We start from the raw sequence: 26,682 nt of genomic DNA on the forward strand, positions 1-26,682 counted from the left end.
ATTCGATTCGCGAATTATTCGAGAATAATTCGGCGAATTGCTAACAAGGGAAAAGAGTGTTGTGTGCATCGATGGAAGACACTATGGTGCTAAGGCTTCTATTTCGCCGAAAGTAAAAACAGGAGCAGCTGAAGTCACAGGAGAGTTGAAGCTTGAACATGCTTCTTTCAAAGTTGCTATGAAATCGGCAAATCTGACACATACTTATTTGGTGCGATTTCTCTTATCCCAAAAACTCCATATGCTAACACAATGGATTCTACCACTCAGGGCTCTTTAAAATTCATATTTTCCAGCGTATTTTGTTCTCCATTTGTTTTTTGCTATGGAAAGTGATTTTAGGAATTGTAGTTTGTATAAAATCTCCACTCTTTAATCAAACATCAGTTGGTGTTGGTATGGATTTCCAGTTTTTATTTCCTCACAACAAATGTAATAATACTCGTTAACTTTTATTTGTAAAATTTGTTATTATTATCAATAAAATTTCCACTTTAAAAAAACAAAAAACAAGGTAATTTTTTACTTTCAATGTTAATCTTTTATAGTTTTCTCTATATGATAGTAGAGTTATATAGATAGACTTATAGCATTATAGGAAGTTAACAATTTGTTGAATTGTTTGTTTGTTTGTTTTTTTTTTTTTCGATGCTACAATTTGTTGAATTGTTGGACTTGTAGACTAGATTATATAGATATATATAGACGTAGTAGTATCAATTAATGACTTAAGTACTTAAGTAGTAACTTCATCAGTCCATATTAAATTCTTATTAGTCAACGCAGTCTAGTTTTGTGAATTGAAATAAATGCATAATTTTGTTAATCTTTATTGTTTAGACTTTCTAACAAAAAATAAAATAAAAATAATAAAAATAAACTGTATTATTATTTTTTTGGTGAGGTGGGGTTTACACATAATCTCGCACCCTCTAGATTAGACTCCGTCTCTGGTTGATGTTGTGTTCGTTTTGACTGGTAAGACATCTCAGTTGTCCTCTGAACTAATGAGACATGGTGACCCTATTAGTATATGATTCTATTGGCTTCTTATTATCAATTTACGTGTCGTTCTTTCAATAGTCTATATTCACTTCTTGTTATCATTTCAGTTTACTTGCATTGTGAACTAATTAGACATGGTTCCTAGCTTCTTCTTATCAGATTAGTTGTTAACAAATTGTACAGAAACTCGTTTCTATGATCACTTGGGTAGTAACGACACTGGCTGAATAAGCCACTCTTTTGCACAACTTTAAAAAGCCACTTAGTGTAACGCCATGTAATGACAGAATCATGCATATGTATCCATTGAATTTTACGCCTTGGCATACTATGAATTTTTTCTAACCAGAGAATGTTTAAGTAGTATATAACTGTATAATTTGGCATAGTAGGAATTCTCTCTAGGCGGATGCACATTAAAGATCTTAATTTGCATTGGCATATAATCTTAGTCTAAATTATTAGGGATTTAGGTCGTCATATGATTGACTGATCACACAACAGAATAATGTGTTAAGTGCAAAATTTTAGTGTCCTGACCCAATCAAATCAGTTGGATTTCTAAATTCCCTGTTTCCTCTCAATGTCTCTTTGATATGTCCAAAAGTTTTTCATTTTGTTTCCACATTTGTGAAAATCAGCTGCGAAAAAGGAGAGGTTCATAAACGTGGTGCAATGGTGTTTGCTAATATGCTCACAAGTCACTGTTTGTCTGAATTGTGTTGTTCAAACCTTGAATCCAGAATGGTTTTTACTTCACCAACTTTCAAGAATCCGTCTCCCCCACGGTCCACCAAGGATGCCTAGGCTCTGTAGGTACTCCCAGAGTTTGCGCACGTAGAAGAAGACGAGATGTAAATTCTGCAGGATCTTTCATCCCAGGTCTATATATGCTAGACCAATATCTTGTAAGAGCACTTTTTCCCTCTCTTTTCTCATACTTTGAGTCAATGTGGCCATGTGTGTATTACATTGACAATAGTTTAACAACAAAAGAAATGTGACATAAGTTATGTACTTCTGTGCCAAGGAGGTCATCTGTTATAGCCCAGGAGAAAAACGTAGCAACTGAACTACGAAGTGCTTTGTAGCTTAAACACCCTTCCTTCACAGTTGTGTTGCTATTGTTGTTTTCTTTTGGGTATTACAGTTTTTAAACTAACAGACTATATAAAAATTTGGAAGGTTTCTTAACTTCCTCCATTATAATTACCCTTATAATTTTTGTAGTTGCTTTTAAGACAAGTTTGAGTGTAGAAGGTAAATAGGATCATCTTAGTGAATCGGTAGAACTATTGCAGAAACGTTACAGTGGAACTCCTCTTCACGCGCCAGGGGTTTGGATTTACATTTTTCTTTATCATATACACTTAGTTGCCTTATTTCTGTTAAATCGCTTCCCACAACTGCTCATGTATGAACTCGATCGATCTCCAGGCCTCCTGGAACAACCTCCAATGTCTTGGCAGGTGATCTACATGACAGGACCAGTGAAATCTAAAACCCTTTATAGGACTAAATTATCTGGTTGAAGCAGTAATGGTAGTAGCATTTGAGTGTCCAGCACCAAGGAATCGAGCCAAGAAGTGAAAGACCATAACAAATATGCCATCTCTGTCCATAGGCATGGAGATGTAGTAGCTTGTTGAGTTGAATTCCTTAAAATAGAAGCAAATTGTGCCATTTAGCTCTCAGTTTAACAAAGAAGTTATTAACAACTAATGTAATGTCCAAAAAAAACAAGAAGAACGAGGGGGCGATAAACTTTTTTTTTCGCAGTTGAGTTCCTGAAAAGTAAAACCCCAATATTATCAATGAAGTCAACCTTGCAACACTATAATCTTCTGACAAATATGGAATACCAGTTCATCCGCAATGAATATAGAAGCATGGCTGAGTACTAAACAGCTTCACTGCAAAACTTAATTTACACTTAATTGAAATGTCTACAACCTCATAATAGTAAACCAATACCAAATGGAGATGGTCTTCGAACTACTTCATAAAGAATACATACCTTCCTCTGGATAATAACAGGGCATACCTTAGACATGTTGATTTAGCTTATCAATCTCCTTCATTGCTTTAGTAAGATCCGTAGAAACCTATTTGCACTTGGTTTCCTTTTCTCCCAACATCTGATTTTTGACATCAGCTTGCCGATGCAGCTTATCATTCTCGTCCATAGCTTTCTTCAGAGCTGTAGTAAGCTCACTACATTTGTTTTCCGCTTCTGCAAGCAACTGATTTTTGACACCCATTTGGTGATGTAGCTTGTCATTGTCGTCCATTTCGCTATGAAGAGCTTTAACAAAGTCATTACATTTGTTTTCCCTGCCTTCAAACATCTGGTGTTTGACATCCATTTGGTGCAGCTCATTGTTTTTGTCCACTGCTCTACTAAATGCACTAAACAGCTCATCACACCTGATTTCCTTACAATACTCATAAAAGTTCTCGTGCTCTGTAATCCCTCCTCCATGTTGTCAGATGTAATATGAAATCTGGACAAAGATAATACATACAAATAGTCAGAGATTATGAATGTTGATCAGATCTGAAGAAGTAGATACATTTGTGATTTATTATAATTTCACAAATCACTGCAAACGCAAGACCAATGGCGCGCTTTGCATCATTAAAAAAAAATTAAGAGTGTGTTCGACTGATTATTAGAATCATTTACCTGAATTTTACTTTTTAAAAAGGTTCAAGTTCTTTCACAGAAAAAAATTTGTCCTATTAATCAAACTGACTACAAGGGGTCTATATTCTTGAAAACAATGTGTGTATGGAAATCATTTTCCGGGATCAAACATGTAGCGATCATTTTTCTACTTTTTATGTCAAAAATTGGTAAACATCAGTCTATAAGCAACTTTTCTACCCAAAATCATGCTTTGTTTCAGCATATAGCGTATGTCGAACACTGACATATCAAGATAAGATAAACACATGTTCTAATCACAAATCAAGTAAGGACAATTAACAATAACTTTCAAAATTGAGCTAACGCAGCTCTTGTCAATTATCAAAGGTGTTCAAATGCAGCTTTTAGACTAAATAGAAGAACGGTTGCACTGCAATAAAATTGAGCAGAAGCAGAAACACACTAAACATAGTAGTAGTTTACTACTCCCACACGCATTGCACCACTTGCTGTTTTTTGGGCAGAACTCAGAAGGGAATATCATCTATGTGGCAGCATTGCATTGCTGGATTGATGTAAACTGTTGAATCCAGACAAGTCAAATGATGGGCTTCTTGTTTTTGGTTGTTTTACACGAACTGGGATTGGGGATCCAATATAACATTCTTAAGGATATCTTGGACAATGTCATTGAACAAATGCATTGATCATTGAAGTATTACTAAGTTTATAATTTCTTGTTTGTCAAGCAACCGTAGTTGATAAAAGAAGGGCTTATTATTGTGGTAGTTAACTTTGATCAACTAAATTATCCTCTATGGATTTCATCACTTTGCTATTATCTATCTCGTAAAATTAATCATTCTGCTTTTTCTTGATTACTACAACACCCTTCATTACAAGCGTAAGGACTACTGAGTACTGACTTTCGTATAATAACAACCCGTCCCATCAGAGTTCAGAATACGAATAATCAGAACTTCAACAAAAGAGAGTACAAGAGATCAAACGATGTAACTTCAGATCTGCCAAGATTAGCTAGTCCATCATCAGCGGCATTACATTCTCCAGGTTCTTCCTTATAGTCACAAAAGCAAGGATGGAAGGCATTCAGTTTTGTGTTTCGCATTGCTGTACTGTACCAGAGATAAAAACTACCATGGAGTCATAAATGAGTAAATAGCCAGAAGAGTAAGATTTCAAAATCAGCTGAAATTTTTTCAATCATGATTGATGAACAATTTAGGTGCCCTCAAAGTAATAAGGCCCATAGTTTAGCATGGGTAGTTGTAGTTCGTCCTAAGAAAGTTTAGATGCTTGTATAATCCATCACAAATAACACATCCAGAACCGGATGGCCCTGGAATTGATGTGTTATCACTTATCAGTAGTAAACAAGACGACGTGGTAGCATCAAAAGAGAGAAGACTTGTGATTTAGTTTTGTCCTAAATCTAGACTTCCGTAAGGCGAAAAAAACAAAAAATCGTCTCCGCAAGGACCTCTTTGGTGCTGGCCTGTGTTTCTTGGGTACGGCTTCTGTAGAGAAAAAGGGCGTTTTTTCTCTTTCATGTCAAGAGCGCACCTGCGCCTCCGATGGGCGCGACCCTCCAGTGTTTTGGGCGCACCCGCGCCTACGATGTGTGCGACCCGCGCTCCAACCAATTTCAGCCCGAAATTCACTGTTTCGGAAGCTTTTCTGAAATAGTATAAAAATAGGTTTTTTCTGTAGAAACCTAACTTTTCCAAAACCAAGAAAGAAAGAGATTATAAGAGAGCAATTCTTTATGAGTTGAGTATTCATTCTTTGTGAGTGAATTGAGAGACTTGTAATCTGTTACTCCGGACATCTAGTAAAGCTTGAAACTCGCAGTGTGGACGTAGGCAAATTGCCGAACCACGATATATCTCATCTTGTGGTTTTTTCTTCTTTTACATTAATTGTTTTACTTTATATGCTTGTTATTTGATATCGGAAGTGTTGGGATATTGCTTGGAGGTGTTGAAGTCTTGTCTATCGGAAGGATCGATCCTTGTGGTTGGATTGATCCGCTTTGTCAATGGGGTAACGTTGTTTCCGCATCATATATTCACAACAATTGGTATCGAGGCGTAGGTATAACGACCTAGGATTTTGAGTTTAGTGCTTTCGAAATTTGTGTAGACAAGGTGTTCGATTAAATTCGAGGTGAAATTTTTTGGGTTATTGTGTGTAACTTGAAAGATGGCTCCCAAGATGTCAAACGCAAGGTTTGAAGTAGAAGTTCAATGGGGAGAATAACTTTGGGATTTGCCAAGTCCAAGTAAAGGACATCCTCATCCAAAAGGTTTGCACGCGCTTTAAAAAGGGATTAAATCTAAAGGCTAAAGTATGAAAGTAATGATGATTGGGAAGAGTTCGATCTTGAGCTTGTTCATCAATCCGGTTATGTCTTGCTAATGAGGTCATGTATAGTGTGATGGGAGAAAATATCGCCGGTATTTGGCTCAAACTAGAGTCTATGTATATAACCAAGAGCATGACGAACAAGATGTACCTTTAAGAAACGCCTTTATCGGTACATGATGGTCGATGGTTCAACGATGCAAAGAGCACGTTAGTGAAGTTCCGTCGATGTCTAGCGGATTATTTGAATGTTGGTATGAAGATGAATGATGAGGATCAAGCGGCATGTTTAATATTCTCCTTGCCGTAAAGCTATGAGCATCTAATGACTACATTCATGAACGAGAAGTCGCCAATCTTGACGAAGTTCAGAGTGCACTTCTTTCTTATGAGTTGATGAAGAAGACACGTGTAGAGAATAGCATTGACGCAGTCGAGCTAGTGGCAAGAGGAAATTCGTGATGAACGTAATTATTCAAGTAATGAGAATTCTAGGTCCAAGTCAAAGAAGCCTTTAAAACATGTACAAAGGCTACAATTGTAAATGAAAAGGGACATTACGCAAGTAATTGTCCCTCACCCCAAGAAAGAGAACAAGAGAGATAGTCGAAGAAAGGTAAGGCAAAAATTGAAGCAAATTATGCTTCGTGCTCAAGAGATTGAGTTCAGGTCTCGTGTGTCCACACAAGACTATATGACCGAAAGGTGGATTCTTGATTCTGGATGTTCCTATCATATGTGCTCGAATAGAAAGTGGTTTATTTCTTATGAGAGCATTGATGGTGGTTCTATTTTAATGGGTAATGACGTTGCTTGTAAGACGGTAGGAATTTGAACTATACGGGTCAAGATGTATGATGGTGTAGTGAGGACTTTAACCGATGTGAGACACGTTCCTGAGCTAAAGAAAAGTCTTATTTCTCTTAGTACCTTGGACTCCAAAGGCCACAAGTTTGTGGGTGAAGGTGGAGTCCTAAATATTGTTAATGGCTCTTTAGTTGTTATGAAGGGTAAAAAATATGGAACCTTGTATACTATGATAGGTAGTACGGTGATAGCGATGTAGCAGTGGGTGCATGTAGTAATGATTCCGAGTGCACTAAGATATGGCATACGTTTAGGGCATACGAGTGAAAAGCGGTTTGTCCGAAGTTCAGGCAAGCGAGGGTTCTTGAAGAACTTGAAGAAGCCAAGTATTGAAGAACTTGAAGAAGCCAAGTATGGGGTTCCGCGGAGCATCAAGGCCTGGAAGAAGCAAAGCAGAGTCAAGTTCAAGTCAAGCAAGCATACGACAACAGGCATCCTTGACTATGTGCATACGGATGTTTGGGGACCCTCCGTGGTGGCTTCCAAGGAGGTAATCGCTATTATGTCTCATTCATTGATGATCATACTCGTATGTGTGGGTGTATATGATGAAATCGAAAGATGAAGTGTTTGAGACATTTAAGAAGTGGAAAGCGCAAGGGTCGAGAATCGCGATAGATAGAAAGGTAAAGACATTACGGGCCCGACAATGGTAATCGAGTATACCTATGGACCTTCCAAGAGTTCCGCGGCGCTTGAATGGAGTGGATTGCCGCATTAATCGACGCTAGGGGGCACCACGCCAGAATGGAATGGCAAAGAGGATGAATAGAACTTTGTTTGAAAGAGCAAGATGTTTATTGTCTAATGCCGCCCAGAAAAAAAGAGTATTGGGCGATCACGTTGTCCATGGCGTTGTTACCCGCATAATAGGTCACCGCATCACAAATTTATAGATTGCAGGACACCTTATGAGGTGTGGTCAGTAACCCACCGATTATAGTATATTTTGCGAAAGTGTTCGATCGACGACTTACTACCATGTGAAGCGACGGCAAGCTAGATCCTAGAGCTAAGAAGGTCATATTCTTAGTTTCGCAAATGGGGTAAAGGGATATAGATTGTGGTGTCTAGAAGACCACAAGTTCCCCGGGTCGCCAGAGATGTTACATTTGATGAGACTTCCGCGGTTATCTTCGCAGTTCGAAGTAGCCGGGCGTAATGGGCGAAGCCCATAGAAGTTCAAGCCATCGAGCTTGAGTTATTCGACGCGCCAGATGACCGGTTATATCATGATAAGGTACCAAATCATGGAACCACACAAAGAATGTAAAGAAGAGCAAGAGCATCCGCGAACTTGTAGTGGCCGACCCCAGCCACGAGACAAGTTAAAGAAGTGCACAAGTATGGGCACGGAAGCCGGTGAAACACTATGGTCGTGGATTTAGTGGCATATGACCGAATATCGAAGATGATGAGCCGATAGCTTCAAGGAAGCCGTTAGAGGTGCTCATTCATTACGAGATTGGTTGGTAATTTATGCAAGCAGAGATGGAATCTCTTGATAAAAATCAAACATGGGACCTAGTTTTATTGCCAAAGCGGCAAAAGGACTATCGACAAGAAATGGGTGTTCGGAAAGAAAGAGCTCCTTCCCGAACCGACAAAGATCGGGTACAAGGCAAAGAGTGGTAGCAAAGCGGTTTTTCACGTAAGGAAAGGAGTCGACTACAATGAGGTATTTTCCCCGGTGGTCAAACATAATCCATTCGTGTGTTATTGAAGTTTAGTTGCTCACTTCAACTGGAGTTAGAGCAACTTGATGTGAAAACCGCTTTCTTGCATGGGGACTTGGAAGAAGAGATATATATAAGACAACCCGGGCGGCTTGTCGCTGTCGGTGAAAGAAGATTATGTATGCAAATTGAATCGTCCACCGTATGGGTTAAAGCAATCGCCTGTGCAATGGTACAAGCGCTTTGACACATTCATGATGCAACATGAGTACACCCGAAGTAAGTATGACTGCTGTGTCTACTTTAGAAGGCTTCGTGGTAATGACTCCATCTATCTCCCCATGCTTATTGCTTCCAAAAGCATGGTGGAGATAGACAAGTTGAAATCTTAACTTAGCTCTGAGTTTGAGATGAAAGACTTAGGTGGAGCCAAGAAGATACTGGGCATGGAGATTGACAGAGATAGGAAGAAGCGACGGATAGTTGTATCTCAGAATAAATACATTCAGAAAGTAATTTCACGATTTGGTATGGAGAATGCAAAGTCGGTTTCTACACCTTTAGCTGGGCATTTTAGGCTTTCAGCTAAGTTCTCTCCTAGTTCGGTGGAGGAACAAAAACATATGGCTAATGTTCCTTATGCAAGTGCGCGAGTGGGTAGTTTGATGTATACTATGGTGTACACTGCGCCCGGACATTTCACGTGCGATTAGTGTTGTTAAGCGGTATATGGCAAACTCGGAAGCAAAGATTGGGAGGCAATGAAATGGGTACTAAGGTACTTGAAGCGGTACCTTGGATGTGTGGATTAGCTTATGGTGGAGGCACTTGTTATGTTAGTGGGTTTGTGGATTCCGATTATGCAGTGATCTAGATAGACGACGATCGACTCATCGGTTATGTGTTTATGATGCATGATGCACCGGTTAGTTGGAGGTCTATGCTGTGCTCTGCTTGCTCTATCTCTACCGAAGCGTAGTATATATGGCGGGCGAGGCAATGAAAGAGGCACTATGACTTCGAGGTCTTCTAGATGATACGGGTATGGAAAGCGTAACGGTGTTGCTTTGTATTGCGGATAGTCAAAGTGCTATTCATTTGGCGAAGAACCAAGTTCATCATGCTCTTCGGACCAAGCATATTGATGTCCGTTATCACTTTATATGGGATGTCGTTGAGGATGGTGATGTAGCACTTGAGAAAGTGGATACCCATAACAATCTCTGGCCGATATCGATTTAAAGTTGTCACCGGAGTTAAGTTCCAACACCGTTTGGACTTGCTCCAAATCCTACATGTTTGAAAAAGAGCCCGCGGGTGGGCATAGTCCTTGGCGCTGATCGCGAAGTCTTCCTTGGCTTTGGATGTGTTCCTACAGGATGTGTTATTGCTGGACGTGTTCGGCTTGGTTTTATGTGTTAAAACCTCACCGAGGTGGAGAATGTAGAGAAAAAGGGTGTTTTTTCTCTTTCATGTCAAGAACGCACCTGCGCCTCCGATGGGCGCGACCCTCTAGTGTTTTGGGCGCACTACGCTTCACGATGGGCGACCCACGCCCAACCAATTTCACCCAAATTCATCGTTTTGAAGCTTTTTCGAAATAGTATAAAAATAGGTTTTTCGTAGAAACCTAACTTTTCCAAAACCAAGAAAGAAAGAGATTATAAGAGAGCAATTCTTTGTGAGTTGAGTATTCATTCTTTGTGAGTGAATTGAAGAGACTTGTAATCTGTTACTCGGGACATCTAGTAAAAGCTTGGAACTCGCGTAAATGTGGACGTGAAAGTAAAATTCGAACCACGATATATATCTCGTCTTGTGGTTTTGTTTTCTTTTACATTAATTGTTTTACTTTATATGTTTGTTATTTGATATCGAGAAGTGTTGGGATATTGCTTGGAGGGTGTTGAAGTCTTGTCTATCGAGAAGGATCGATCATTGTGTTGGATTGATCCGTTTTATCAATGGTAACGTTGTTTCCGCTGATCATATATTCACAACAAATTTCCATAAAGTACCAAACAAGAACAAAGGTGCTCTCGCTGACTTGAAGGTTTATTTAAAATAGAAATATTATTCAGGACTGATGAGAAACCTGAAATCTTTGTCTTTTAGATGTACAAACTAAACCAAACCTTAAAGATATTTTATAGTGGTGAACTGCTCTAACTCATGCTATCATCAGATAGTAAAAGGCTTGCAGTGCGAGAAATGATTGCTTACCTCAGGTTATGATCTCCGGCGCTTGTGAGTTTTCAATTGCTTGAGGATGTATTCAATAGCCTCCCTCAAGCTGGCTTTCCTTTCTTCCTTGAAGTTCCAAAGCTCAGAAACTGCATATCTCCCACTTGCGTTGTACTCATTCACCTCCAACAATGCCCTAGTTACAGCATCATAGACTTTCTCGCCCCATTCATGCTTCAGATTTATTAGTTTTTCATCATTTTCATTGATTTCCTGCACCTGTCAGTATTATATTCTCAATAAACAAATATCCAGGATTGTTACATAGAAGGACAGTGTCAGATCACCATTACTCTAAAAGCTCGAATTTGTAGAGAGGGCAGACTTTTATGTATATCAAGAGGAGGTGCGGGGGCAGAATGTAGGTGGGACGCACCTAGAAATAAGGTAGAATAATCTCAACAAAATGTTTATTCTATCAGTTTTTATCAAATAGGAGAACATAAAAGCAAGGTGTAACAGAGATGGGCAAGAAAAGTGAAAAAGAAAATACTTGAGGAGAAAAAACATACATGAAGATTTCCATCAGCACTTCTAATTTTGAACGGATGCCACTCTGAGTTTTTTATCTGCTCCTGCCACAAGGAGCATAACTGAACAGAATTGACATCCAATTCTGCCTTTGGCAGCTTCTGCAAACAAACATCTCGAAATGGTTTCTCATCTAGCTCTCCCATTCGCTTAATCCCAATTGTTGCGCGGTTATGACTCATGAAGTGTTCAAAACCCTTCACATTAAAAAGTTACTTTCGTTCATCTTTATTTCGCAAGAAATTAAATTTGAAACCCCACACCCACAACCCCACAAAAAAGTCCAAGACTGCTTTGCAAATACCAAATAAATTCTTACATCAATCAATGCTTTGTGTGCTTCCTGCAGCTCATCGTTTTTCTTACGCTCTACAACCATAAGATCCCGATACAGGTCTTCCCTATAGTCCACTTCATTTGCTTTCTCTTTTAGTTCTTTCGTCAGATCCTCCAACTCTCGCTGCTTCTTGAAATTAGCATCACCTTCACTGTGTTTCAGTCCTAAATAACTTTCTTCCATTGTGTTTAGCAGTCTCTTTAACTGCACTCAAGTTGCAATGTAGGTGGCAAGCTCAGTTAGCTAGCAATTGCATATAATATAACAGAAACAAAATAATAATAATAATAATAATAATAATAACAATAACAGTGACAATTAGTTTCACGATAATAATAATAGTAAATTTATATTAATGTTAATGGAGAAGAAAGATTGGAGAGAAAAGAGACAAAAAGATGATACTGCCTCGGTTAGTTTCCTCCTCATATCACTCTAATGTATATAAGGAAATAGCAGGGTGTACATAATAGAAACTTCCTAAGAAATTCGGGAGATGCCCCTAAGAACTCTAACAATAACAATGACAATGATAATAATAATAATAATAATAATGCAGAACCAATGATGATATAAAAAAAAATGATGGTTATTAAAATTTCAACCATTGAAATATTGTTTGCATCAGAAAATATATATAATGAAACAGCAAAAACAGTAAGTTTTTTTTCTATAAAATAAAATATTACCAATGAAAATGAAAATTGAGAGGAAATAGTCAAAGCCCTGAAGTTCAAAGTTGGACAATATAGACAATTTTTTCACTTAATTGGCATAGTATACAACGTACTATACATGTTTTTGCACTTTGGATACTATACAATTTTCTAGGCACTAAACTACATTGTACTATAAAAAAAAATTCAGGTTGCGACCTGGGCAAATATTCTGGCCAAAATCTGTTGACGTGGCCAAATTTGGAGGTTTTATAATCTTACGTGGAGACATGTCATTTTATTTATTATAAAAAACGTGTGTTGACATTTGCCACAAAAGTTTGAATAGCCAACAAGTTGAATGTCATTTCCCGCATTTTCCCTCTCCAATTTTTCCCTTTCTTTTGATTAGCGCCCAAAAATTGGAGATTTCATCAGAAACCCTAATTGACCAAAATTTGTTGTCTTTAAGATTAAATTGCCTAATTCACACAAACCCTAACCTATATAAAACACTAATCCACAGGAATCTAGTCCAGATTAAAGTAAGTTAATGCTTTTTTATTCTTAAGTTAATATTTTTTATATTGTTTTTTGTCATATTGTTGTCGGCTATTATACATGAATATTATACTATGATTGTTGTTATATTATTGATATATTGTTGCTAAATTACTGCAGTGGAAACAGTTGTAATTAATCTCCATCATGGGGGTTCATTTGTTACTAGTCCAGACCTTCATTACCTTGGTGGTAGGATAGAGTGCTTGGACAATATTGATCCAGATAGGTTTGGATATTTTGATTTAAAATCAATGGTGGAGGAGTTGGGGTATTATAATGTGAGTAAAATGCACTATGGTCAAGCCAGCAGTAAGGGTTATATGTTAATTTTTGATGATACTAGTATTATGAAAATGCTGCAAGAAGCTAGGGTTGGGAATAGAATTGAGGTATACATTGAACATGATGTTGAGGTGGATTCAAGTGAACAAAATGTTGTGCATGATATTGAAGTAGTTGAGTTAGGAGAATGGAGAAGACATTGAGATACAAACTCAGTTACAGAGTGATAAGGTTTGTATTTCAGATGATAATGAGTCAGATGAGGAAGATTTTAGGTTTGAGGATTTGCCTGAATTGTCTGATAATGATGAGGAGCTTATTGAAGTTAGGAAAATGATAGAAGAAAGGAAAAAATGAAAAAGACTTGAAAGAATGAAATCAATTTGGGATGATGGTGATCATGAACCTGAAGTGAATGGTACTGGAGCTGAGCAAGCAATGAATGCTGAAGGTGATGATGATGTTGAAGCAATGAACGCTAGTATTGGTGCTGGATGGATGGGCTTTATGTTGATGAAGGCAACAATGTGTTTATTAGTGATGATGAAGTTGACCATGGGGATGTTGATAGTGACTATATAGATTCAAGTGATTATGAAAGTCCAGATACTGATGTGGATGATGGTATTAGAAAAACCAAGAAGTTTAGGTACCCTAGTTTTGATCCCAAGACTGATGTATTTCATGTGCAACCAAGACTAGGGATGGTGTTTGCATCCCCTAATCAGCTCAAGGATTGTTTGAAGGATTTTGCAGTTGCTCATGGGTACCAACTTTGGTTGAAGTTAAACAACCAGAAAAGAATCCTTGCATTATGTGATGAGGATTGCCCATTTAGACTATATGCTAGTTGGATGACAAGCAAGAGAAGCTTCCAGATAAAGTCTTATATAGAAGAACATAAGTGTTCAAGGATATTTGATGTCCAGATTACTAACTGTAAATGGATTGCTAGGATATATGGAGAGAAGATACTGAAGTATCCTAAAATGAAATTGAAGGATTTGAAAGAGCATATTATGCACAAGTTTAAGCTTGATGTGACATTGTGTCAGTGTAGCAGAGCTAAGCGCAAAGTTCTAGATGCAAGTGGAAATAGGTTGGCTGGTGTATATGCAAAGTTGTGGGACTACCAATTTGAACTAAGAAGGAGTAATCCCCGGAGTACTATTGAGATAGAATTATTTCATCCTACACCTAATGAACCCTGCAGGTGTCGCCGCATGTATATAGGGTTGCTGCACTTATAAATGCATGGAAGAGTGGTTGCAGACCAATTATTGGAGTTGATGGATGTTTCTTGAAGCGGGTATGCGCAAGGGGAGCCACCGCGACCATTGGTAGAGATGCAAACAATCAAATGTTCCCAATAGCATGGGCAGTTGTAGAAGTGGAAAACTCAGATAGTTGGATGTGGTTTTTGGATTTGCTGATGCAAGACTTGGGTTATAATGAGGGTCAGGGTCTTGGGTTGACTATTATTAGTGACCAGCAAAAGGGTCTTGTACAAGTGATAAAAGACTATTTGCCTTTTGCTGAGCACAGAAATTGTGCCAGACATGTATATGCCAATTTCAAGAAGACATTTCCTGGTTTACAGTATAAGTTTATGTTTTGGAAGGCTAGCAAATGTGGGACTCCTCAAGAGTTTGAACAAAACATGGATGAAATGAAAAAGTATTCGAGGATGCATATCACCACCGCATGGTGAAGCAAAACCCAAGACAATTGGTCAAGAGCTTTTTTTAGCATGTTTCCTTGTTCGGATTCTGTTGACAACAACATATGCAAGACATTTAACTCAACAATAGTGGAAGCAAGGGAAAAGAACATCATAGAAATGCTTGAGGATATCAGATTGCAAGTAATGGCTAGAATGCAAAAGAAGATTGCAAAGAATGGCTAATCGGAAGACGCTTTTGTCTATTATAATGCAAAAGTTAGAAAAAAATAAAGAAGATCATAGGTTTTGGGCTGCACATTACAATGGAAGCAACTCATTTGAGGCCAGGAAGAACAAATATGAGGCCTTTACTGTGGATGCAACTGCTATGAGATGCAGCTGTAGAATGTGGGAAATGAATGGCATCCCATGTCCACATGCCATTTCAGTTATGTATTATCTCAACATTGATCCATTGCAGCATGTATCTAGTTGGTATAGTGTGGCAGAGTACAAGAAGATATATAGTCATGTGTTACAGCCTTTGAATGGTCAAAACATGTGGCATAGGACAAAAATGCCTGCTATTTTGCCTCCCATAGCAAGGAGGATGCCTGGCAGACCCAAGAAGAATAGAAGGAAGGAAGGAGTAGCAGTGGGAACTGGAAGAGTGACACAAGTGGGAACTGGAAGAGTGACAGAAGACAAGGCTTCTCACCAACTATGCAGGAAGGGTAGGAAAATGCATTGTTCTAGATGCAATAGTGAGGAACGCAACATAAGGTCATGCAAGTCTACAGACCCACCACTTAGAAAGAAACAAGTGAGTATGCATTTGTCTTTTACTTTTATAAGTTATTTTTACAAGTGGTTTTGATTGTATTTAAATATGTTAATATAATATTAGGTGAGGAAGAAGAAAGGAGAAGTGAATAATGTCCCAGCTGAGGATGCAACTAATGAAGGGCCAACTAATGTAATAGCTGAGAATGCCAGTAGTGAAGGTAGGTGTACAAAAGGCAGAGGTACAAGGGGTAGAGGTCAAAGAGGGAGAGGAAGAAGGGAACCAATCCCTATAGGCTTTGGAGTATACACTAGTCCTGAAGGAGAAACTTACATTAATGTGAGTCTTCTAATATATTTAATGTATTTTTCATTTATTATATTTTGTGCATTATCTTATTCATAGTGTATTATATGTAGACTGCTTCAAGATTGACACCCTTGAATTCAAATGAACCATCTCCAAGTAATGAAGGGCCAAGTACTTTAACAGATGAGAGTGCAACTAATCAGCAACCAAGTACAAGGGGTAGAGGTACAAGGGGTAAAGGTACAAGGGCTAGGGGTGAAAGAGGAAAAGGAAGAGGAAGCAATGAGCCAATTATTGTTCCACTTGGTGTAAACACTAATACTATTGAAAGAGAAGCTGACATCAATGTGAGTGTTTTAGTTTAGTTTTTTCAATAAATTAGTTTGAGTGCATTGGCTTATTCATTGTGCATGACTGTGTAGACTGCTTCAAGATTAGCTGTTCCACTTGCACCAAGAGTAACTGTGTCAATGGGTGATGGAGTACACATATTACCTCCAACTGGAAGAAAATATTTTCATGTAAGTTATTACTTTAAGTTTTTTATTCATTTAAGTGTGTCCGCAATTTAAAATTTAGTTTAGTTTATGTCTTTATTCTTTAGTTTAGTTTGGTAAGTTTTTATTAATTATGCTTTATTTCTTATATAGCCACCACAAGAAAGGAGAGTTGTACAAAGGAAGACTTCAAGTGCAAGTGATCAAGTTGGAAGTAGTCAAGGGTCAAATAATACACCACTTGGAACTCAGGAATCAAGTACTGCAAAGAGTACAGCATAAGGCATTCCATGAATTATTTGGTAAAATTGATCTAGCTCATTTTGGTGTTTTAAAAGTGTATTAATGGTTTCAAACTTGTTGCTTTAATGAACAAGTGTCACGTTTTGTATGTTTCTCTCAAACATGGTCATGCAAAGAACAAGTGTCATATTTTGAATGTAAGAAAACAGTTTTTTTTTTTGGTCAATGAGAATGCTTTAATGAACATATTGAAAACTGATTTGACTAATGTCTTGTAAATAGTGTTATAGTTTTAATTTTGGACTTTATAGTTGGTGATAATTAATGGTGTTTGGTATGCAATCTATAAAACCATCCTAGAGGGGTAGAGGTTGTATGCAATAGGTTTAGATTCGAAAAAACAATGCCCAAGGGTCAGATGATCCATGTTGAGGGTAAGGGAGAACCCAAAACTTTTGAAAGAGCATTGGTTGCAGTTTGGGACCTCATCAAAACAAAGGAGGGGAAGAGAGTGTTCATGGAGGTTGTTTATGAGAATGATGCCATTAATTTGAAGCCTTGTGATGACTATGGAAGGGTGTGCATCATTGAGCTGTTGGAAGAGGGAGAGTCAAGTCGACCTAGAGAACCAAGTCCAGAAGTTCCACCTGGATTCGAACATAAGCTCAGGAAATCTCCAAGGTTACCAGCAGCAGCAGTGAGGGAATCAGCACCAACTAACACCATCCAAGCAGCAAGTTCAAGAGGTTATCCTGGGTCTTGCTGCTGCTGCAGCTTATCCTGGGTTTTGTATGAAGTCCAAGAAGTCTAAGAAGTCTAAGTCTAAGAAGTGAACTGATGTTTGATGTGTTGAAGTGTTGAAGTGAACTGATGTTAGGTTTATCTAGGCAGTGTCTTGTGTCTTGTTCTTGTTTCTATGTTTTGATGTGTTTTTAGCTTGGTTGTCTTGTTCTATGCTAAATTATCAAGTCATGATGTAGTGTAGTAATGTTTAATGTTTGCTTTTGCTATGTTAAATTATCAAATGCATTTTTCATTACATACATACAGTGACAGAAACACAGAAACCAGAGAACTCTACAATTTCATTCCATTTTCATTTTTATTCAACTCATTACATTACAAAAACCATGTTACAGAACATTACAGAAACACAGAAACCAGATAACTCTACAACTTTATTCCATTTTCATTTTCATTCAACTCATTACATTACAAAAACCATGTTACGTAACATTACGTAAAACACGTAAAACGAGAGATTCAACTCATTACATTACAAAAACCATGTTACATAACATTACAGAAACACAAAACCGAGAGAACTCTATAATTTCATTCCATTTTCATTCAACTCATTACATTACAAAAACCATGTTACAGAACATTACAGAAACACAATGCACTTCACTTATTAACCAAACAAATATTTGTAAAACAAGAATACAATGACCAAAATCAAACAAGTTTTCTTCATCTTATAATTCTGGCATTCCAAAGCTGTCACCTTTTTCTTCAACTCTGTTCTCTTCTTCTTCTCAGAGTGAACAATTACATTCAATTTTCCTTGCAACTCCACCTTTTTCATGTTAGCTTCCTCCAAACTTTCTTTCAATTCGTCAATCGCTTTGTACAAATCAATGAACCTTTGCTTTGTTGATTTTGGAACTTTGTCCTCCCAATTAAAGTAGCCACAATCGTGAGTTTTGTAATTTGTACAACCAAAAAATCTTCTTCCCAAATTTCCAACAGTCTTTGACATTACCAAAGGAGATGGCTCTCCACAAAAGCATGAATGATTCGAATTGATAGAGGTGGACGACATTTTGAACTATTCAAATTGAGAGTTATGGTTTTCAAATTGAGAGTTATGGTTTTCAAATTGAGAGTTAGGGTTTTCAAATTGAGGAAGAAGGTTAAACTCGCAATTGAGAGTTAGTGTTTCAAGTTTTCAAATTGAGGTACTAGGTCACGTGTATTTCAAAAATGCCACATGTCTAGATGGCCGGACACGTGGCATAGGCCGGTGGCCACATCAACAAAAATTGGCCGGAAATACTTCCAACTCGCAAAGTGATAATTTTTTGATAGTACAATGTAGTTTAGTGCCTAGAAAATTGTATAGTATCCAAAGTGCAAAAACATGTATAGTACATTGTATACTATGCCAATAAAGTGTAATTTTTTCTTCAGTCAAATTCACTTTCTCAATGAATGTCATAGCAAATAGCATGTAAATGAAGTATGTGAAGGGCCTCGCAACCTGCAATACTCTTTAACCATCTAAGTATCAAACTGCCATAAATTTTGACTACGCACATTTTAAAAAATTTGCAATCCTTGAAAACACTTGACAAGATCTTTGATATAAGACCAATCGCAATGCACACTTTAATGTTGTGTTGGACATGGCTGTTGACCCATATGAAAAAAGTGACAACATTTCTTGGGTCAGTGAGTCTGATAGTTCATACCCGTCATATCTTTGCCACGCAATTTTTGTACATAAGATGCAAGTAGAAGCCCAATGACAGACTCGATTTTGCCGTTTCCATGCTTTTATGGTCTCTCACTAATAAAAGAACATCAGTTGACTATCCATGATCATATCTCTTTAATATGGAAAGTGCCTGTTAACAAATCCATATTTACAATAAGCCCCTTGGAACTTTCAAGAAAGTCCTTTTCCACTATTAATTATATCTAAGTCCCTCCACCTATCTTGTATTCACAATTAGACCATTGGGAATTTGTTCTTCACTGTCACACCCATGTCTAATTGACCCAATTTGATATTTAACATCAATTGAGCATTAAGAAACTATTTCTTATACCGTCCGGGTTTGAGCTCAATTAGTTATGTCACAATTTCCTAATACATAACTCCGTAGAGTGGTGGATCCTTTATTAGAATTCGTGATTCAAGACGTCCTACATTTATTACCCAAAACGTTAAGTCTAGTCTATGAATAGACATTACTTTTTAACGTCTCAAAGTAATAAATTTGAGACACAATGAATTTTCACAATTCCTCAAGTCTAGGGATTAATTGGTAGAGTGAGATTTGCACACTAACCTTAACAGTGAATTTATAGTGTGTTCTCACTTTGATCCCCTCAGTGTCAGTCATGTGACTACACCAATATACAAACTTAGAGTCATACTCAAATGATTGAGATATCATCATCCTATCATATAGCAGTTATGTATATTACAGTCTTATAAGTGAAGCGTCCGACTTCACCCCTAACTGTGAGTATTCTAGGTAAATAGATACAATCAAATCTCTCGCACATGACTCTTCATATGCTTGATTGTTCTAATTCTATTACCTATGGAACTTATGGTTTCATCATATGCTATTAGTTCACCCATATGCATAATAATAAGATTCATGTATTTAATTAAACATCATCATGTATAATCAATAAACGTTCATTGGCTTTGTAAAGGCCAAATATCCCAACAAGATCTTCATCGGGTGCTAAGTTCTTCTAACAGGAAATGATTAGAAAAACTAGTTCTAGGTTTAACCAATTTCCTAGCTAGCTCTCTGAGCTCCCTTGGCTCTCCCCAAAATCCCGAGGTCCTGTTTAACCAAGTGAACACCTTGCTTATGCAGGTAGTGAGTGTATACACAAAACACTCACATAAAGGGAATTAAGAAATCCCTTTAAAAATGCCTACATGCATAGGATTTTTAGCCCATAGAACGGACATCAACACAAAACAGAAAGTGTTTTACACTCTCCACATTGTTAGTATCGAAAAACAAGGTGCTTTATATTTCTCCATCTGCATGTATTAGTTCTACTTGTCTCCCGATCACAGCTTAAGTGTACTTAGAAAAATCGGCTTGTGAGGAAATAAGAAAAATCAAAAAATCCACAACATAGAATTCATTAAGCACAATTGTTTTATACTTCAGTTATTTGTTCATAAGTGTAAAAAAAAAAAGGTCTATCCACATGCATTTATGTACTTCTCAGGCCGATGATGCTCCATAATGCATTGTTTACTTATCGGTTTGAAATTCTCAGGTAACTCAACAATGAGAATGAAAATTTAAGAAGAGAGTAGTAAAATCAAAGAAATACAAAACAAATTAGAAATTAGAAATTGCTTACATGAAATTGACAGTGACAGGTGAAGTGAGGATGAGAGATCGAGAGGGAGAACACAATACAGTATCGGAAATGAATTTAATTTGGCCCAATTTTTGTTGGGTCCTGTTACTGACGGACCCATATTGCGTTGGGCAGACTCTAAAAAAAAACAATTATTACAAGTGTGCCATTGGTCCTTAAAAGTTAAAAAAAAACAAATATTACAAGTGTGCCATTGGTCTAAAAAAATTGAATTCGAAAACCCCAAGCTTAAACGACCCGGCTAGGTCGTTCATTGTGCAAACCCAACGATGTGGTCACACCATTTGGACTGAGTCCCCAACGATGTGGCCACACCGTTTGGACTAAGTCTCAAACGGTGTAGCCACATCGTTGGGGAGTCAGTCCAAATGGCTTGGCTACATCGTTTGAGATTTAGTCCAAACGGTGTGGCCACACTAGGGGTGGGCAATGGGCCGGGTCGGCCTAGCCCGGCCCTAAACATTTAAAATCCCTTTAGATATTAAGGTCGGGTCGGCCCGGCCCTAAAGTCAGCATAGGGTTGGGTCGGGCCAGGTCACAAGTCTAAATCTCAACCCCTGACCCTACCCTAAGCCCTCTTTAAAGGCTTTAGTGCCGGGTTTTAGGGTCGGGTTTCAGGGCCGGGCCTATATATTTTCTTCGTTTTACAAATGCCATTTTTCATACAAAGGTTGTTTTTTTGGTTTCTGTGTTACAAATGTCTGCTCTGTATTTCGCTTTAATGGTGTGGACGGAAACCTTTAGTTCTAGACTTGGCTTGAATGTGAATAAAAATATAATTTATAAGAAGTAAGTGGGAAAATAAATTGAGAATAATAAGTTCTAGACTTTGATTTGATGATCAAAGGAATAAAGTCTTATTTTTTTATTAGGCTAGTGCTCATTGTTCTTCATGGCTGCTAGATAGGTTGACAAGTTTTTGTTATATAAGACAAGTTATTGGAAGTACCCTTGGGTGTAAGTGATAAATTACAAAGGACAATTATTGTACGTGTATTTACAGTGAAAATGTAAAACTATAACTAGGGCTTGGTTAGGGCCGAATTAGGGTTGGGCCTATGTTTTAGAACATTAGCCCTAGCCATGCCCTATAAGGCCTTAGGGTCGGGTCGGCCCTGCCCTAAACTCTATGAGGGCTTTAGTTGTGAGGGCTTTATAGGGCTTAGGGTCGGGTCGGTCAGGGCCGGGTTAGGGTCGTTAGGGCCAAATTCCCACCCCTAGGCCACACCGGTCAAGAGGCTAAAAAACAGAACTTTATATTTTTTTCAAAGTTCAAATCCCAAACGGTGTGGCACTAAGTCTCCAACGATATGGCTACACTGTTTGGACTAAGTCTCAAACGGTGTGGCCACATCGTTGGGGACTTAGTCCAAACGGTGTGGCCATATCGTTGGAGGCTTAGTCCAAACGGTGTGGCCACACTAGGGGTGGGCAATGGGCCGGGTCGGGCGAGCCCGGCCCTAAACATTTAAAGCCTTTCAGTTATTTGAGCCGGGTCATAAGTCTAAATTTCAAGCCCTGACCCTACCCTATGCCCTCTTTAACAATTTAGGGTCAGGTCGGGTCGGGCCTATATATTTTCTTCTTTTTACTGCATCAGTTTTAAAACGCATTTATATTACAAAAAAAATTCAAAGATTTGCAAACTCAAAGTCCCACCACTTTGAAATTTGAATAACAACCAATCTAGTAATAATTCTTGATAAGTCCAACAATTTAAAATACATATCCACAATCTAATAAACTGAAGTACATAGAGACTCATATTTATATTTCAAAATTACAGTTAAAATGCACAAGACACATTTTGGAATGAGCTTTCACTGACATAAATCCGTTATTTCTTGTACTCAAATCTCACCAAAATTACATTTAACATTGAAGAACACAAAGACAAATAAGAGTATGGAATAAGTTTTTACTGACGTCAACCTATTTTTCATTAGGCTAGTGCCCAGTGCTCATTATTGTTCTTGGCGACTATGTTAGACGGGGAGTTGTGAGGTGTACGTGAGTTGTGAGATAGAAACAATTAGGTTTACAAATTTTTATGATATAAGACAAGTTATTAGAAGTACCCATACGGTAAGTGATAAATTACAAAGAACAGTGTTATTTTAATTGAAAATATGTAACAAGGAGTTGGATAGTTTTAGTTGTGTATTTTATAGTGAAATTATAACTAGGGCTTGGTTAGGGTCGGGCCTATGTTTCAGAACCTTAGCCCTGACCCTGCCTTAGAAGGCATTAGGGTCGGGTCGGCCCTGCCCTAAACTCTGTGGGGGCTTTAGTTGTGAGGGCTTTATAGGGCTTAGGGTCGGGTCGGTCAGGGCCGGGTTAGGGTCGTTAGGGCCAAATTCCCACCCCTAGGCCACACCGTTTGGGATTTGAACTTTGAAAAAATATAAAGTTATGTTTTTTGGCCTCTTAACCGGTGTGGCCACACCGTTTGGACTAAGTCTCAAACGCCAAAAAACATAACTTTATATTTTTTCAAAGTTCAAATCTCAAATGATGTGGCCAAGTCGTCTGGGACTTAGTCCAAACGATGTGGCAACACCGTTTGGACTGAGTCCCCAACGATGTGGCCACATCGTTGGGGACTCAGTCCGAACGGTGTGGCCACATCGTTGGGTTTGCACAATGAACGGCTTAGCCGGGTCGTTTAAGCTTGGGGTTTTCGAATTCAATTTTTTGGGACCAATAACACACTTGTAATATTTTTTTTTTTTTAATTTTTTGGGACCAATGGCACATTTGTAATAATTGTTTTTTTTTGTTAGAGTCTGCCCAACACAATATGGGGTCTGTCAATAACAAATACATTTTTGTTTTTTGGTTTTAGTAAGTTTTTGGTGAATTTGACAAAGGTGATAACTGGTTATTTTCGGGCCAACATAACACAAACTCCAAATTGGGACAGAGTCAATTGAACACAAAATGGAGTCTGTCAATACATAAATCATTTATATCTGTGACCCTTTAAGGATTCCAATAAGGACACGACGACGAGTTTTTCTTTTTTTTTTTCCTATTTTTTTTACTTTTGAAACAGAGCCAAATTTGTCACGAGTGTTATTTTGCTTTTGAAACAGAATACTTTTGGGGTCCTATTACTGCCGAACCCCAATTTGTGTCAAGGAGACCCGAAGTTGGGCGGGTCTGCGCCCAGGTTGGCGCAACTCATAAATCATACACCCCCAAACTAAATACCCAAAAACCGGCAAACCGGCAACCCCACAAAGCAATTTCTGCTTCAAACCCTTCGCGCTCGACCAAAACCCACAAACACAAACACTCGATTTTGATTTCGCGATTTCTGCTTCAAACCCTCGATTTTGATTTCGCGATTTCTGCTTCAAACCCTCGATTTCATGCTCGACTAAAAACCCACAAACACAAACTCTCGATCTCAATTCAATTAACAAAGTACGGAATTATCTCTTCTCTTCAAACACTCTTTGTAACTGTTCATCACTACACAGAGAAACTCAGTTGGTGTCTTTGAAACTATACTACTTCTGTTAAAGGTAACTGTTCTATCTTTCTTTTTTTTTTTTTTTTTTTTATAATGTTATGTTTGAGCGGGTTATATAATGTTATGTTTGTTATATAATAGAACAGTTACTATAAGACACCCATTTTTCAATTTTATAATGTTATGTTTGTTATATAATAGAACAGTTACTAGACACCCATTTTGTTATATGTTTTGAGCTACTTGTTGCTTTCCTTAGTACGCTTTTTGATAAAATGGTTGAGAAAACTGTGGTTTCTTGGGCAACTATGATTGGTGCAAAAGAACCCCGAAATGATTTTAACAAGCCCGAGATGGTGTCTTTTTGTTTGTTGTTATCCTTATTGTATGTTTCGATTACCTTATTAATCTACTTTGTTTACGATTATGGGTAGTTATGCTATTGGAAGAATGGTAATTATTTGACTATTTAGAATTTAATATGGTTTTAAGTAATCCCTTTTGCCTTGTACTAGAAGGCAAAAAGGAGGGCTGATCCAATAAATTAGCACCTCCCACTGCAAAAGATAAATTTAACAACTAGCATGCCACAAAAAATCTACCTAAACAATATTAGATCTAGTGAGGTTAACGGAGCTAGGAAGTAAAGACTAAATAGTGAAAAGAAGTGGCAAGTACCTTTCGCTTCAAAGAATCCTCGCTATCACCGAAAGAAGTCCAATCCTTTAGTATAGTAAAACCCTTCACTTTCCATGAGCTTTTAGCTTCAATATACCACCATCATTTACCAGTCCCAAGTCACTAACCTATTATGCCAATCAAACTTAGGTTCAACATCATGTGAAACGAGGTTATGCCAATGATGGTTAGTGGTTCCTAAAGGATTGGAACCTTTTGTGAACATATAAAACTTAGAACCATAATTTACTGTGTCCAATCCTTTAGGAACCTATCATTGATTTAATCAATCTTCGTTTCACGCTTGGTTTTCTTTAAGTCGGAGCAACCTTTATTTTCACAGTTTGTTTCTTCCATCTTCAACCAAACATTTCACACTCTCTAAACTTTTCACTAAAACTCCTTAAACACACATCTCAGGTAAATTCTCTCCCCCAATTTCGGTTCCAAACCATTTCTGATTGTAGTTGATAATTGTGATGTTTTTTTTTTTTTTTTTTTTTATGTGTATTCTGCAAAAGATTTGAACTTTTGATGATTTATTAATGTTCACTGTAATGTGTATTGTATAAAATGGACTAGTTTATGGTTTAATTCAACTGTTTTCTGTTATAGAATTCTTTGTGTTGTTAAATTGGAATAAGGAGAGTTAACTAGCTATCTCATTATATGGCATGGGTTATTTGATGGAATATTGTAATGAATGTATTCAAGCATTCATTCATAAGAGGCTTACTATTTCTGGCACTATATACTGGACAATACTATGTGAGTAATTGTAATGTATTACAATACAAACAAACGTACGTACTGACCTGGAAGTGTAGTAGCATATGAGTCCACCTGAATTGGTGGATATTGAGTGAAACCTTATCCAACAAAATAGTTCTTGTAGTTACTTGTGTTACTAGCTAGCACGATAGATTATGTTTATTTAAGACTTCAAAGTCAGTAGGGGATGGGACCAAAATGCATGTGTTTCTGTAAGTAGAACTCCTAGCATGGAAGAATAATTGACTAAAGTGGATGGTTCATGAGAAATGAATAGTTTTATTGAACCACAAGTATTTGTGCTGTTAATGGAATCAAACCTATTGTTTGTGTTCCTTGGTGGTTGATTTACTTTGTTGGTGTTCTGGTTAATAAATTGTTGAAGTGAATTGACATTGAAACTACTTTTTTTAAAGTAAATAGATGAACTTTTGACAAAACAAAAGTGAAGGCTAGTGAAATTGGGATTCTAGTAGTGAATAGCAGCCTATTTAAAGTAGGGGATGTAGACCTTGCCAAGAATCTCCTAAAAGTAGGTTCCCTTTGAATTTTTCTTTTTGTTTAAGAATTCCTCTTAATCGCGGAAGCCATCATCATGCATGCATGCATGAGAGGGATATTGTTGTCACAATTGTGCTTCCATGTTTGGTGCCGGCTTACCGCTATATGAAATTATGGAACAAATAAGTATAGTGAATGCCTCCTATTTTTAACTCCTATTTATTTTGTAGCAATGCCTCGAACAAAGAATGTGAATGTGAAGAATGTAGCAAAAAGTGTTTTCACGGGTGCTAAGAAGTTGTTAGGTGGGGGGAGTAGTAGTTCGGGTCATGAGGAGCCCGAGAAAAGAGAGAAAGGGCAACAACTACCTCCGCATCAGTCCGTAGAGGGATCGGAAAGCGGATGATCCCAG

General features: G+C 37.7%; 2 protein-coding genes and 1 long non-coding RNA gene across 8 annotated transcripts; 2 read left to right on the plus strand and 1 right to left on the minus strand.

Annotated features, from left to right (window-relative positions):
* Positions 1 to 2,355: 2,355 nt before the first annotated feature.
* Positions 2,356 to 12,097, minus strand: LOC147514524 (factor of DNA methylation 4-like). Of its 6 annotated transcripts, XR_015208459.1 has the most exons (5): positions 11,678 to 12,097; positions 11,340 to 11,555; positions 10,807 to 11,046; positions 3,050 to 3,509; positions 2,356 to 2,663 (listed from the first exon to the last, which is right to left on the minus strand). XR_015208459.1 is itself a non-coding variant. In XM_086583629.1 (4 exons), exons 1-3 carry the CDS (start codon positions 11,876 to 11,878, stop codon positions 10,813 to 10,815), a joined length of 651 nt encoding a protein of 216 aa, XP_086439755.1. In that variant the 5' UTR covers positions 11,879 to 12,097; the 3' UTR covers positions 2,817 to 3,509; positions 10,807 to 10,812. The 6 variants fall into 6 exon arrangements, 5 of the variants coding, with proteins under 5 accessions (XP_086439755.1, XP_086439769.1, XP_086439760.1 ...); XM_086583629.1 differs by lacking the exon at positions 2,356 to 2,663 and having other exon boundaries at positions 2,817 to 3,509; XM_086583643.1 differs by lacking the exons at positions 2,356 to 2,663; positions 3,050 to 3,509 and adding an exon at positions 4,450 to 4,733.
* A 1,472-nt stretch (positions 12,098 to 13,569) lies between these two features.
* On the plus strand, positions 13,570 to 14,908 carry LOC147514525 (uncharacterized). Its single transcript, XM_086592613.1, has 3 exons — positions 13,570 to 13,648; positions 13,717 to 14,306; positions 14,411 to 14,908. Exons 1-3 carry the CDS (start codon positions 13,570 to 13,572, stop codon positions 14,906 to 14,908), a joined length of 1,167 nt encoding a protein of 388 aa, XP_086448739.1.
* A 1,137-nt stretch (positions 14,909 to 16,045) lies between these two features.
* LOC147514526 (uncharacterized) lies at positions 16,046 to 16,861 on the plus strand. The gene is made up of 3 exons (XR_015213226.1): positions 16,046 to 16,300; positions 16,376 to 16,474; positions 16,604 to 16,861. It is a non-coding gene; the product is annotated as an uncharacterized LOC147514526 (long non-coding RNA).
* Positions 16,862 to 26,682: the final 9,821 nt, after the last annotated feature.

This window comes from Coptis chinensis, chromosome 2 (genome assembly GCF_015680905.1).
Source record: "Coptis chinensis isolate HL-2020 chromosome 2, ASM1568090v1, whole genome shotgun sequence".
NCBI classification, from domain to species: domain Eukaryota; kingdom Viridiplantae; phylum Streptophyta; class Magnoliopsida; order Ranunculales; family Ranunculaceae; genus Coptis; species Coptis chinensis.